We start from the raw sequence: 15,163 nt of genomic DNA, 5'->3' as shown, positions 1-15,163 counted from the left end.
GAACCCAGCTTGTTCCATTTCCCTAGGACTCATGAGCTTTTTTTAACCAGTCTGCCATGTGTGTCCTTGACAAATGTTTTGCTAAAATCCACGTAGGCCACACCAACTGCACTATCCCCCTTGTTACTTCCTCAAAAAATTCTAATTATTTAGACATGACCTCCCATTAATAAATCCATGCTTTTCTAAGTGACAGCTTATCTTGTTCCTCAAGAATTGATTCCAATAATTTGCTCGCGTCCGAGGATGGATTGACTGGCCTATAATTTTTCATTCTAACGCTTGCTCCTTTTTATAACATTTTACCTTGTTTATCAGACTTCCAATCCTCTGGCATCTTGCCTATCTCCAGTGAGGATTGGAAAATGAATGTCAGACCCTCTGCAATCTGCTGCTGTCTTATTTTATCAGCCTGGAGTACATTTCACAAGGCCCTGGTGATTTATCCACTTTCAAGGATGTTAATCCCCTATATACTCCTCTCTTCCTATATTTATTACATCCAATACTTCACACTCTTCCTCCTTAACTACAATATCTGAATTTTCCTCTTCTTTTATAAAGACAGATGCAAAGTATTCATTAAGAACCATACCCATTTCCTTTGCCTCCACACATGGGTTACTTTTATGGGCCCTACTCTTTCCTTCGCTATCCTCTTACTCTTAGTGTGTTGATAAAACATCTTTGAGTTCTTCTTGAATTTACTTGCCAATATTCCTTTATGCCCTCTCTTTGCTTTCCTAATTTCTTTTTAAAATATTTTGTTTTGTGTTTTTCCCATTTTTTGACCTGCACAAAAACCGAAAAACTGATGCAAAACTGGTACAGATAACCGGGTTATTACCAGCATAAATTCAAGCAAACCAGTACAAAATACATTCAGAACAGTCAGTTGAGGAACCAGAACCTCCATCTTAAATGCCAGATCAATCCAACAGTGAGATACTACAGTGAGTGGGAAAAGGCCATCAATTTTGATAGCTACGTCTTTTTCCCATGCCTGCAAGGCTCTCAACATGGTGATGCTGGCCCTGAAGTTGAAAACATCACAGAACTTGCTAATTAATTGTTCAAGCTCCACGGAATTCAGAATTCTTCCCACTGGGGAACTTGAGGAGTCAACATGCTGGGAAGTCTTGTTAAGGATAAAGTCTCTAGGCTATAAATATTTAAAATAGGATTGTCTTGAGATACTAAATTGCTGAGACTGCTGCTCAAAATCTCTGATCATGCCTCCCAGCCTACAAATGCCTCTATCTCTCCAGTTGTCGAGTCCATGGTTGACCAAATTGGGTGGAAAGGCTGGATGACCCTGGAGAGGAGAGAGAGATCATAGAATTTACAGTGCAGAAGGAAACTCTTAAAAGTTTTAATAATAGCTTATCATACTTGCAGAGCCTGTCTTAATGTTACCATAAAACAAGATCTGTCGAGGGAAAACTGACTGCCCTGCCTCAGTGTCAAGCCAGATGGATTCCAGGTCCATCTTAACCCAGTCTCTGATGCTGATTTAGCTAATATTCAGGACACCCAACCTTCTAGCTCCTGGTAACTGGAGTGTGGCAAACTTAAGGCAAGGTTTCTTTTGGTTCCAAATAAATGTACTAATTGTTCCATTAATTTCTTTAACGATTCTAGCCACCAACAATATGGGCAGCATTTACAAAGGATATAACAATTTTGGCAATATGTTCATTTTAATTAAGACGATCCTCCCAAGCCATGAAATCGGAATGCTGACCACCGAGCAAGATCCCATCTGATAGCTGCAATCAATTGAAGGAAATTAGCCCTATATAGCTGTCTAAAGGAGGGGGTAATGGAAAGCCCAAGATATCTAAATCCTATGGGGCACCATCGAAAGGGAAAATTAACAAGGGGATGGTTTAACCCCCATAATTTAATCCTACCCAACCCAAAGCGTTGCAATGTATAAACCAGATAATTCCACTCAACTCTGTCAAAAACTTTCTTTGCATCTAAGAAAATACCCAGCCCATCTAGTTCACGCTTCTGAAAAGCCTGTATCAGATTTAGCAGCCGTATAATGTTATTATTCAAATCTTCCCCTAGTAAACCCAGTTTGGTCCTCCCTCATGAATGTCGGAAGGTTGTCCTCCAGCCTTTTGGCCAGAACCTTCGATAACGGGGGGGGATGGGGGGACGACCATCAAGCAAATATTCCAGGAAAATGGGGGCATGGTCTGTGATTACTATGCTACCTATGGAGCAAGAGGACACCAGGTGCAAGATCGCCCTTTGCACAAAAAAAGGTCAATTCTAAGTATGACATGATAACATTAATGTGGGGCTGCAAAAACTGTAAAGTTCCCTGCCCTTGGCGTGTAAAGTCCTCCAAACGTCTACGTCATCCACCGCCTCACAGGCCGAGGCCAAAGCCCTAGCCTGCAGTTCTTGGTGATCGGGAGCTTGTGTACCAGGGGGTTCAGTTGGCAATTAAAGCCGACAGCCACAAATGAGTTAGCCGAAGCCAACTCAGCTCCAAGGAATAATTTGGGAGTCCACAAACATTCAAACAATGTCTCCATGCACCACACCTCCAATGGTCACATATCTACTGCCTGTGCAAGTTTCAACCCTAAAAGGGACATTCTTATTAACTCCCCTGCTGCTTGATGAAAAGGGGGCAAAGAAAACCGTCCCACCAACTCTTGCTTCAATTTTAAATGCTTCTTATCATCCAAATGAATTTTTTGTAAAAAGACTATGTCGAGCCTCTCCTTATGAAGGGCGAGTCTTTTTCTTTTTGATGGATGCCCTGTACAGTCCATGAGAAAATTTTAAGTTTAACTACTGCCTTTAATTAAGCCACAGAGAAGAATAAGTCCAGTGTACCGCGCCATAATTGGGCATGTGTCATTGCTTCCTCTTCCAATCCACTTTACACCAAAAGCACCAGTATATCCCCAAACTGTTCCTTTCATAGATAGAAGGCCTGTGTGTACCAAAGAAGGATAGATTCAACAATACAAAAGCCACCCATAATAACAAAAATGAAAAAAAAGAATACAATCACAATAGATTTAAGGGGACATTCCTCATCAAGACTTAGGACCTATAGGATTAACACCACAGTCATACTATCATAGCCATCTGGATACCTTCTCCAGAACAAGGAGAAGAAAAAGGAAGGCCAACAAGGAATGCCCCTCCTGCATTTTAGACCCACCCGTGAAGGCCTGTATCCACGACCATCCATCCTTCTGTAATGGCGCCACTTGGTCCTGCCATGCTTATCACTCGATGATGGAAGAAAGACGACATACTAAGCACACAGCGTATGTACCATGACTAAGATATGACAATATAATAAGACTCCTTGAAACACTCCAGGAGAATCAGCAGACAATCAGAGCACAAATAATAGCAACTCCCTTTAACAGGTTTAGAGACAATATGATCAGTCAACAACATGTTGCTATTGAAAGAGTCCAGACTAGAGCTCGAGTTAGTCTAAGCTGCAAGCCATCAAACCATTTCCTTGCCCCTCATGATTCCAAGGCAGTAATCGGATTATTGAACGACTTGATTTCCTGGCAGGATACAATTTTCAGGGTTGCAGGATAAATGTAGTGTAATTCACTTTGGCAGCCTTGAGTTACCATCGAGCTTCACTTATATCCTGAGTCGCCACCAAAAAGTTCTGGAAGAAATAAATCTTCACACCCTTATGGAATTGGGTCCCACCTCGCCATGCCATTTCCAGGTCCTTCTGGTGATTTTTAAGGCTGTGAAAGTGAATGATTAAGGGCCTGGGATGAAAACCATCCCTTGACCTTAAAAAATAGGACACAATGCACTCTTTCCAATTTGAAACGCCCAGCCTACACATCCAGCTTGAGAAAACGTGGCTTGAAGAACTTAACAGATGTCTTACATTCCACACTTTCCGGCAGACCGATTCGGATAATCTATTTCGGCCTTGGTTCTCCAAGTCCTTTGGGACCTCTTGTGCAAGCCCAATTTATGGAGCGAGGCCCAATAATTGGTCATACACAGATAACAAAAGCTAGATGTCACCAGATGAAAAGGCAACATCCCCAGATTGGCTCCCCTCCCGGGGGGTTAACCAGAAAGTATTCTCTCTTGTCCAAATCCAACTTATACCCAGAGGAGGGGCCAAAACACCTAAGCAGCTTCATTATCTCATCCATAGTGGCAACTGGGTCCGTAACATAAAGAAGCAGATCATTTGCATACAAAGACACCCTATTCTCCCTCCCTTCCCAATTTATCCTTTCCACTTACCAGGAGATCTTAACACAATAGCAGTGGTTCAATTGCTATAGCGGAGGAGACGATGGATAGCCCGGCCTCTTTCCCATATTCAGCGGAAAATAATCTGAGCTCGAGGCATTTGTGCGAACACGAGCAGTGGGGCCCCTATACGGTAGACTAATCCAAGATATGAATTTTTGCCTAAAATCATACCTCCCGAAAATCTCAGAGATACCCCCACTCTACCATATTAAACGCTTTTTCGCATCCATAGAAACAATCTCCTCCGGTTTGGGCACTTGAGAGGGAGGAAAGGACAATATTCAGCAGCTGATGTACATTGGCTGACAATTGCCGACCCTTGACGTAGCCCGTCTTGTCTTCCAAGATCACCTCTGGAAGACGGGGCTTAAAACTCCAGCACTTTTGCCAGAAATTTAGCACCTGCATTCAAAAGCGAGGTGGGTTGAAATGACCCACATTCTGGAGGGTCCTTGTCCTTCTTCAGGATCAAGGAGATAGAGGATTTTAGAAGTATATCGAGCAATGAACCCTGGGACAATCATAGAATTTACAGTGTGGCAAGGAGGCCAGTCGGCCCATCGGGTCTGCACTGGCCCTTGTAAAGAGCACCCTACTTAGGCCCACACCTCCACCCTATCCCAGTAACCCCACTTAACCTTTTTGGACACTAAGGGCAATTTAGCATGGCCGATCCACCTAAACTGCACATCTTTGGACTGTGGGAGGAAACCGGAGCACCCGGAGGAAACCCAAGCAGACACAGGAAGAACGTGCAGTCTCCGCACAGACAGTGACCCAAGCTGGGATTCGAACCTGGGACCCTGAAGCTGTGAAGCAAAATGTGCGAACCACTGTGCTACCGTGCCGCCCAAGAACAAGGAGTCATTGAACATATCTAATATTGAAGAGACCAACTGTCCTGCAAACCTCTTCTACAATTTGATAGGGAATCAATCAGGGATGGGAGCTTTATCCATCTGCATTAACCCTATGCAATTCTAACCCAATGCAATTCATAATTTCCTCGGGGCCAAACAAGGATTCCAACTCCTCAGACCTCTCTCCACCAATGGGATGGATGACCCATCCAAAGACTCAGTCATAGCTGAACTCTCTTCCAGGGGCTCCGACCTATAAAGATCCCGATAGAAAGTTTCAAAAGCCACGTTGATCTTGGGTGGGGCAGAAACTAAACTGCCACCATAAGACCATAAGACATAGGAGCGGAAGTAAGGCCATTCGGCCCATCGAGTCCACTCCACCATTTAACATTTAATCATGGCTGATTTCAACTCCATTTACCCGCTCTCTCTCCATAGCCCTTAATTCCTCGAGAAATCAAGAAATTATCAACTTCTGACTTAAAGACACTCAACGTCCCGGCCTCCATCGCCCTCTGTGGCAATGAATTCCACAGACCCACCACTCTGGCTGAAGAAATTTCTCCTCATCTCTGTTCTAAAGTGACTCCCTTTTATTCTAAGGTTGTGCCCCCGGGTCCTAGTCTCCCCTGCTAATGGAAACAACTTCCCTACATCCACCCAAGTCTCTTATCTGCACAATCTCCCGGGAAGCAGCTGGTCACCTCAGCTGATGAGCTAACAGGTGACTGGCCTTCTCCCCGTGCTCATAAAAAGCCCACCTCGAACGTCGCAGCTGACTCACCACCTTATCTGTTGATAACTCAAATTGTGTCAGCAGCTTTTTCCTGCCCGCCAGCAACTCTGGCATGGGGACAAGGGAGTACTGATGGTTCACCTCAAGGATGGAGTTCACCAGCCTTTGCCACTCCACCCCTGCAGTCCTTTCCATGTTTGCTTTATAGGAAATTATCTCCTCCCTGATGAGCACCTTAAGGACTTCCCACAACATAGAAGAGATGGATTCACTTTTTAAAAATGTAATATATTCCCCAATGATGGAAGACATGTGTTTTAAAATCTTTTGTCTGCCAACAACGGCGTATCCAATCTCCATGGCGGGCGTTAGGAGGGATCTCTCTCGCATCAAATCCACAAAATGTGGGGCATCATCTGAAATCACAATCGCCGAATACTCTACCCTCTTCACCCAAGGGAGGAGAGACCTATCCACCACAACAAAAGTCAAAATACGAGTACATTGCCACCAGAAGTCATACCTAATTCCCTTTTTGGATTGGATTTTGTTTATTGTCATGTGTACTGAGGTACAGTGAAAAGTATTTTTCTGCGAGCAGCTCTACAGATAATTAAGTACATGAAAAGAAAGGAAAATACAAATCGGGGCAGCACAAGTACACAATGTAACTATATAACACCGGCATCGGATGAAGCATACAGGGTGTAGTGTTAATGAGGTCAGTCCATAAGAGGGTTATTTAGGAGCCTGGTAACAGTGGGGACAAAACTGTTTTTGAATCTGGTTGTGCGTGTTCTCAGACTTTTGTAACTCCTGCCCGATGGAAGAAGTTGGAAGAGTGAGTAAGCCGGGTGGGAGGAGTCTTTGATTATGCTGCCCGCTTTCCCCAGGCAGCGGGAAGTGTAGACGGAGTCAATGGATGAGAGGCAGGTTCGTATGATGGACTGGACTGTTCACGACTCTCTGAAAGTTCTTGCGGTCTTGGGCTAAGCAGTTGCCATACTAGGCTGTGATGCAGCCAGATTGGATGTTTTCTATGGTGCGTCTGTAAAAGTTGGAAAGAGTTAATGGGGACATGCTGAATTTCCTTAGTTTCCTGAGGAAGTATAGGCATTGTTGTGCTTTCTTGGTGGTCGTGTCGACGTGGGTGGACCAGGACAGGTTTTTGGAGATGTGTACCCTGAGGAATTTGAAGCTGTCAACCATCTCCACCTCGGCCCCATTGATGATAACAGCGGTGTGTACAGTACTTTTAGATTTCACCCTTCCTGTTTTTATACTCTTGGCATTCTGCAGTATAGGGATCTCGTGGTTGACATAAGCTTTTCTTTTCTACCTTACCTGTAAGGTGTTTGACATCTAGTGGGCTCTAGATTTGGCTGTCTCCATCCTTTTTCTTTGTGGAAATAAGTTTATTTTGAACCTTCCATTTGAATGTTTCCCCCAGCTCTGACTCTGATTTACTTTCAAATAGGCATTTCTAGTCCACTTTTGCTAAATCACTCTTCAACTTAGTGAATTTGGACTTGCCCCAATTTGTCTACTGTTTTATTGATGTCCATTTTCTTACTTAAGTTAAAACTAACTGAATGATGATCACTATCACTAAAATGCTCCAACTGTCATTCCTTCCACCTGCCCAGCTTCACTTCCTAAAGCTAAGTCCAGAAATATGCCCTCTCTTATTGGGCTTGCTACATACTGGCCAAATAAAGTTCTTCTGAATACACCTTACAAATTCTATTCCTTCCATTCCTTTCATCCTAACACTATCCCAATTAATATTGGGGTAGTTAAACTCCCCTTCTATTTCTGACAACCTGTTTCTGCATGTCTCAGAGATTTGCCTACATATTTGACCCTATCTCCCTCTGACTGGGGATTTACAATACACTCACCGTACTGTGACTGCACCTTTTTTGTTCCTCCGCTCAATCTGTATGGCCTCAATTGATGATCCTTCTAACATTTCTCTCCACACAGCTGAAATTGTTTCTCTAACCAAAATGATCAACCCTCGCTTCCCGTGTTATACCCCTCTCTATATTGTCTGACAACCCTGTAACTTATATTGTCTGAAAACCCTGTAACCAGGAATATTGAGCTGCTCTTCCTGTCTCCCTTTAAGTCATGTTTCTTTTAAAGCTATGATACATTGTTATGTTTTTATCAGTACCCTCAACTCGCCTGCTTTTTGTTTATATAACCCTTAACATTGAAGTTACCCTTGAACTGCCAAATTCTTTCTTTTATTTTTTATCTTTTGTTTCCTCTATCTTCTAGACTCACTCACTGATTTTTCCATTGCTATTTCTAATCTTTGCCCATCTACGTCTACCCTCAGGTTCCCACTCTCCACCAAATTAGCGTAAACTCTTCCCAACAGCACTTGCAACCCTCCCAGCAAAAACATTAGTCCTGGCCCCATTGATGTGCAAACTGTCCACCTCCCCAGAACCAGTCCCAATGCCCCAGGAATCTGAACCCCTCTTACACCAGCTCTTCAGCTATGCATTCATCAGCTTTAACCTATTTCTACGTTCACTAGCGTGTGGCGCTGAGAGTAATACTGAGATTACAGCATCTGAGGTCCTGCTTTTTAATGTCTTACCTAGCCCCCTAAAATCTGCTTTCAGGACCTCCTCTCTCTACCAATGTTGTTGATAGCCGTGTGAATTACAAACTCTGGCTGTTCACACTGCAACTTAAGAATGCCCTGCAGCCGATTTGTGATATCCTTGACTCTGGCACCAGGGAGACAACATACTCATCTGGAGTCACAGCTGCAACCGCAAAAACACCTGCCTGATCCCCTGACTATCAAATTCCCTGCCAATATTCCTCTTACACTCTTCGTCCTTCCCATCCAAGCAGCTGAGCCACTTGTGTCCCAAACTTGGCTCGTGCTTCAGAATCCTGAGGAACTATCACCCTCATCAGTGTCCAAGATGGAAAGCTGGGTTGTGGTGAATAGACTCGGAAGGCTTCTGCACTACCTGCTTGACTCTCCTAGACTTTCTGATGGTTACCCAATCCCTCTCTGCCTGCATATTCCTAACCTGTGGTGTGACCACCTCCCTAAAAGTGTTATCCAAATAATCTTCAGCATCACGGATGTTCCCCGGTCACTCCAGCTGCAGCTTGAAATCCAAAACACAAAGCTGAAGTTTTTGCAGCTGGTGACACTTCTCTGCACATGCCCTCATCCAGGCCAGAACTGTCCATAACTTCCCACATGCCAGAGGATGGGCATTCCATGATACAGAGCTGCCCTGCCCTATCTTAAGCTTACTGTTCAACTGTTTACTGTAAACTGGAGACTAGACTTGCTGACCAATCAGCTCCTGTTGTTCCTATAAGTTAGATACTTGAGGGGTATATAATACTTTGACAAGGAGTCATCTAGACTCAAAACATTAGCTCCCTTCTCCACAAATGCTGTCAGACCGTCTGAGATTGTCCAGTATTTTCTGTTATATAAAACTTGTTTTTTTTTTCAGTTTTCTAATATAATAGAACCCTACAGTTTCCTAGTTTAGTGACAAGGAAAGAAAACCTCACCAATTACTGGAGACTGATTTTGTATCATATGGAGCACTCTTTTGCCCTGTACACCCAATTCTCACATGAATCAAATTCCAACCCCCACACTCTGTCTACTTCTCACACAGGTGTACTCCTCGTGTCCCCCATACTGTTTGTGTGGTTTGTCTCTGATAAAGACCTTCTGATGCGTCACCATGTAGTTTAGCTGCCTGCTACAGTAATTAATATCAATTGAACACCCTCCTTTCAGCTAATTGACAGATAACTAAAGGTACACCTTTATTACACACTTAAATACTTGTATATGCTCTCCATTCCAGTTGCTTAGTATCCCTGTGTACCAGAGTTAATCCCACGTGGTCGATCTGTTGACGAGCTCTCCATGCGTGACTTCTGAGTAACTGACCAGGTCACTTTTACCTGAGCTCCAATGTTTCTGTGGGCTCTTTACTTTATACCTTATTTGCTACGACCCTGTGATATACAAGGTAAGCCAATGTCCTCCCAGCACAACATAATGGGCTAATAGTTCCTTCTCCAGATGTTTCCTGGCTGGGTCTCTTGACAGTCTATCATTTTATACTTATTTTATTTTTAAATCTTAATTGCTGCTTTTGTTAATTCACTGTTCTTTTTTAAACATTCCACCTTTTTTCAGATTCTCTGATCACAGCCATTTACAGTGATATTTCTGAGGCAAAGGAGAAACTAGATCTGCCAGAACATCAGTGCATGAAGGATGATAACTTCTTCAGATCAAATGAAAACAATATAATGAATGGCCATTGACCAAAGTAGAACCAAAGTCTGTACATCTGTGGCTCCTTGTATTGTGTTTCATGTACCTTTTCGGCAATTGTTAAGCTTGCATAAAATAGTTTAAACTGTGCTGATCCTTGACCAGATTTTGCATCTCTGATATTTCGTACAGAATTAAGCTCTCAAATAAAATTATTTGTCTTTACAAAAATGTATTCAGATACTAGCTGTGCAGTTGCATCTACTGAAATCTAGATGACTTTGTATGCTTTAATGTTGACAATTTCAATTGATAAAAGAACAATACCATTTATGATGTGAGGCTGAAAGATTACTGTATGGCTGTAGTGGGTGACTGCTTAATGTGCCTTATGACATCTGACTTAATTTAAATGAGGCATAAATTCATTTTTTTTAGATGAGTTAATACCTCTTTTAATGTAGAGGTTGGAGGAATGTCATACAAGCCATACAAGCATGTTAATAATGTATTTATTTAAACCCTTAAACAGCACTTTTAGCCTATTGTTTCTGACACTAATATCTGTTTAGACCGAACAATATCCCTGTAAACAGTTTCTACCCCACCACCCCAACCACAAGAGACTCTCAAAAGTTGCAAATATGCTGACAGCCTTCTGGTACCTCGCCCAGTTGGGTATTCTACAGCAATGAGCCTAGAAAGTGAATAATGGATAAATTAGATAATTGAATAAAGTGAGTACATATTTCAACCTTAAAACATGAAATACAAGTAAATTTGATCCTAACTGTGCACCTATAGTTCTTAGCAAGCCGCACAGTTTAGTAACTGGGAAAATGCCTCCACTAGAGCCACAGCTGAAATTAACAAAACTCAATACAGTCTAGGGATTCTGTTTGGAATATTCCTGTTTCATGGTGTGGCCCTGAGCTATGTGTGTATTCAATCAATGAACCAACAAGAACTAGATCCTGTCCCTATAGATTATGACACCATACATTACTAGGTTAGTTGGCACCAGGCCATGTTCTCCTGGGGGAGAAAACATATTGGGCAATTTAAAAAAAACTATTGGCTCTCTGAGGAACATACTGTATCCCTTTGACCAGCTGTTTCCATGGAATATGTAAGGAACTGAGCTAACTTGGAGTGCCAGTTTGCTTTTCTGAGCACAAGATCAATCTTACAAACAAATCTTACTCTCCAGTAGCCCATTACAGGGTAGTTGGTACCAACTTTGTTCTCTTTAGTTTCTTTAATTGTTTTTGTCATCTTCAAAAACAAACACTTGTAATATCTCTTCCATTTTGTTTGCCACCTTTATTTCCTCTCTATGATTGAAAGAAAACGTAGCTGCTATTTTTGCTGGCTTCAAGCACTATTCAATGTTCTCTGTAACAAATGGCAATTGTCGACACCATAAATGAATCCCTGTAGTATTAGGCTTTATGCTTGCACATACATCCTAGCACTCTGTGATGCATATTATTAGAAAAATCAGACATTGTTACTCTGCCCATTTACATTAAAATCATATTTCTTGACCTCCGCTTACTTTCAAGGTCAGGCATCACAAAAGGAAAGTCATACCTTTTGGCACTGCACTTGATCAAGTATGCATCAACACAAGCTAGGCTACGGTTTGTGCTGTAATCTCTGGTATTGAAACTTATATTTCAGTCACCATTCTGTTTGACATGGATTAAGATAAATTGAAGTCTCGTTGTCTTTCCCCGTGCATCATAAAGTAGCGTAATATTACTGATCAATATCCAGGCATTCACATGAGAGGAATATTTTCAGCCTTGGAGAGTACCCAAAGAACAACCACTGTCTATGAAGGCTCATGATTTTCCCATTGCCAGTGCCATAGGAGTCTGTCAGTAGGGCCATCTGTGCTAAATGCTGTTCTCTGTAGCCTTTGAGTGGTAAAGATATCTCCACTGAATACTAATTCCTTTCATCACCACAGGATAAGAAAAGCTTTCAATGGCCCCAGGCTCCCTTTTGGACAGCAATTGGACACTCGGTGGAGTTTAGTAGTTGAGTGGCTCCCCAATTGTCTTTTATAGGTCCAGTTTTCCACCAGAGTTCTTAATGTTTGTGCAACAGACCCTTGCCCTTTTCTACTGCATAGAATTTAGTTCAGGCACTGAAAACATCTGTGTGTCATGGCATCAAAGATTCTAAAGACAAAGTTGGCTCTTATGTAATTTTCCTCCACCAGAATTTGCCTACATCAGTGTACACAGCATGATCCTTCGTAGAACTAATGGTACCATACAAAGTTCGTTAATTTTTAATATATAGTTCAGTAGGAAAGGAATTGTATTATACGAGAGCCTAAGGAGCTTTAATTAAATCTCAATCTAATAAATTAAACCATCTGCTCACATAATTTATGACCTGTCTTAATCTTGTGTCTGCATTGTAAGTGTTAAGCTATGCAAAATCTCATTCTACTTTTAATTAGAAAATGTTGCAATGTATCCATTGGGAAAAAAGTAGTGAACAGATTTTAAAAGCAATTGAGTGGGAACTAGTTTGCATTATGTTTTAAGCTGTTTTGGAAATTTCTACGATTTTACAAAAAAGACAGGAACCTGCAGGTAACGGGGCAATTTTAAAATATCCATCAAACACATATGAGTAGAAAAGGATTGTGATGTTTTCAATAGCTCCTCATGTCCACTGCACTACTCCACATGCATTTCTCCATTTTAAAAGTAGTAACGTTTTCTGTACACGAGTGGGAAAATAAAAAGTTTAAATGTTGCTATCCATTGTTTCCCTTAGATATGCATTGTGAGAAATGTGCAACAAATATGCTAAAGTAACAAGCCATACTGAAAACGTATTGTTACATATGTCACTTATTTAAAATTGAGACCAAATAGCATGCATGTATTCTGGTAATTTGCATAATTTCCTTTTCGATTCTTAAATTGAACTTTTAATATATGGAACTTGTCACATTTACATTTTCTTAATGTATTGTTAAATTCTGGTTCGGTGGTTTGCCCTTGCATTGTTTAGATTGTCAGAAAGCTGATTCATTTAGTACGGAATGAAGATCAACGTTGATGTATCTTTTAAAAATCTGTTCAACGAATTCCATCATTGAAAACTTTGTACTTGGTTATGCGTAGACTGATTGAATGTTGCGTTTTGCAAGGAAGATTAATCCCGAACTCGACAACAGTGTTAATTGGAAGCTGTAATTTTAAAGTGGAAATATTCTCAAGATAAACTCTGGACAGAACTGCTAAAACTGAACGTGTTTTCTTTATGTAAGTTGATTTGTAAACAAATAATTATTTTGTTCTGTGGGACTATTGGCGATATAAAAGTATATCTTCCAAACAGGCATCTTTCAAAAGGAAAACCCTGTCTTGGATATTCCTCATTTGCTTCGGAAGTTGCTTCTTTGTGTTAGTTAAAGATTTTTTTTAAAATGCACCGGGTGCGGACTTCACTGGCTAGGCCAGCATTTCCCTTGAGAAGATGGTGATGGTGAACAGCCAACTTTAATCGCTGCAGTCCATGTGGTGTAGCTACATCCACAGTGATGTTGGGGAGGGGGTTTTGGGATTTTGATCCAGCGACAATGAAGGAGCGGTGATAAATTTTTAAGTCAGGATTGTGTGTGGCTTGGTGTGGGACTTCCAGGTGGTGGTGTTCCCATCATCTGCTGTCCTGGTTCTGGATAGTAAGAAGTCTTACAACACCAGGTTAAAGTCCAACAGGTTTGTTTCAAATTACTAGCTTTCGGAGCACTACTTCCTCACCTGAGGTAGGAGCAGTGCTCCAAAAGCTAGTGATTTGAAACAAACCTGTTGTAAGATTTCTTACTGTGCTCACCCCAGATCAATGCCGGCATCTCCACAATCCTGGTTCGGTGTGGTAGGGGTCATGGGTTTGGAATCTAAGGAACCTTGGGTGAGTTCTTGCAGTGCATCTTGTAAATAGTGCATCTACTGCCACTGTCCTGAATGGTGTTGGGCTTCTTGAGTGTCATTGGAGCTGCGCTCATCCAGGCAAATGAAGAGTATTCCATCACACTCCTGACGTGTAGATTGTGGCCAGATTTTGGGGAGTAAGGAGGTGAGTTACTCTATAGGATTACGAGTATCTCCCCTGCTCTTCGTAACCACAGTATTTATATGGTGAGGCTAATTTGGCTCATGCCAACGCCCAGGATGTTAATAGTTGGGGGATGGAATGTAATACCTCTTGGAAATGTGCAGCAACTCAGTCCAAGCCATGGATTGGTTCAAGGCTGTTTCCAGCCAAGTGATACACAGTTGAACAACTGAATTTTAAAATGCAGTTGCTCTAGGTTCCGAATGCTGGTCCAACTATGATCAAGATAGGATGAAGGGTTCAAAATGTTCTCATTTCAATTAACTAACTAGACTCATAGAACCCATCCTGTCCCGGTTACCCCAGAAGACAACCACTAAAGGGGACCCAGGTTACAGGGTGGGAAACGCAGCAGGCCGCCTCGACTCCTGATGTACTGTCTGGGGATCCATCTCGGCGTAGGGTCAGAGCCTGTAAGGCCAGAATGATTGATAGCAGTTGGGTTGGCAGGGGTGCAGTGCACCATAACGATATTGGGGCTAGGGCACAAACCTGCAGATATTTGTTCACATTAAACACCTGTGCACAATATTGCCTTGGTGCTGTCAGAAGGGTGTGAGTGGGCTGGCCGTGGATGGGGCACGGCAGGAGGGGGGGGCAGGGACTGCAGTTCACCCAGCGCTCACCAGTCCAGTGCCACTCCCCTGACCCTACCATCCGCAATCCTCGGGATTCAATGGGACCGTGTGATGGAATGGCCAGCTCCCATGCAGGGATCACCCAAGTGGATGAGGGATAGTGCAACTCCTGTGTGTGCAGGTGTCAGGTGTTAAATGAGGCGGAGCAGCAGAGCTCATCGCAGAGTGGGGTGTCATCATCCTCCATCCCATGGACCGGACCTGCCGT

General features: G+C 42.4%; 1 protein-coding gene across 2 annotated transcripts in view; it reads left to right on the top strand.

The window, feature by feature from the left end:
• The window catches only part of rfk (riboflavin kinase), a 31,938-nt gene extending 18,493 nt beyond the window's left edge, over positions 1–13,445 (top strand). For both annotated transcript variants that reach the window (XM_072516612.1, XM_072516613.1), the window contains exon 4: positions 10,091–13,445. In XM_072516612.1, the coding sequence (XP_072372713.1) occupies positions 10,091–10,221 (131 nt within the window). In that variant the 3' untranslated portion in view covers positions 10,222–13,445. The remainder of the gene's footprint in view (positions 1–10,090) is intronic.
• Positions 13,446–15,163: the final 1,718 nt, after the last annotated feature.

This window comes from Scyliorhinus torazame, chromosome 9, assembly GCF_047496885.1.
Source record: "Scyliorhinus torazame isolate Kashiwa2021f chromosome 9, sScyTor2.1, whole genome shotgun sequence".
NCBI lineage: Eukaryota > Metazoa > Chordata > Chondrichthyes > Carcharhiniformes > Scyliorhinidae > Scyliorhinus > Scyliorhinus torazame.
This window is presented reverse-complemented; position numbering and strand designations above follow the sequence as displayed.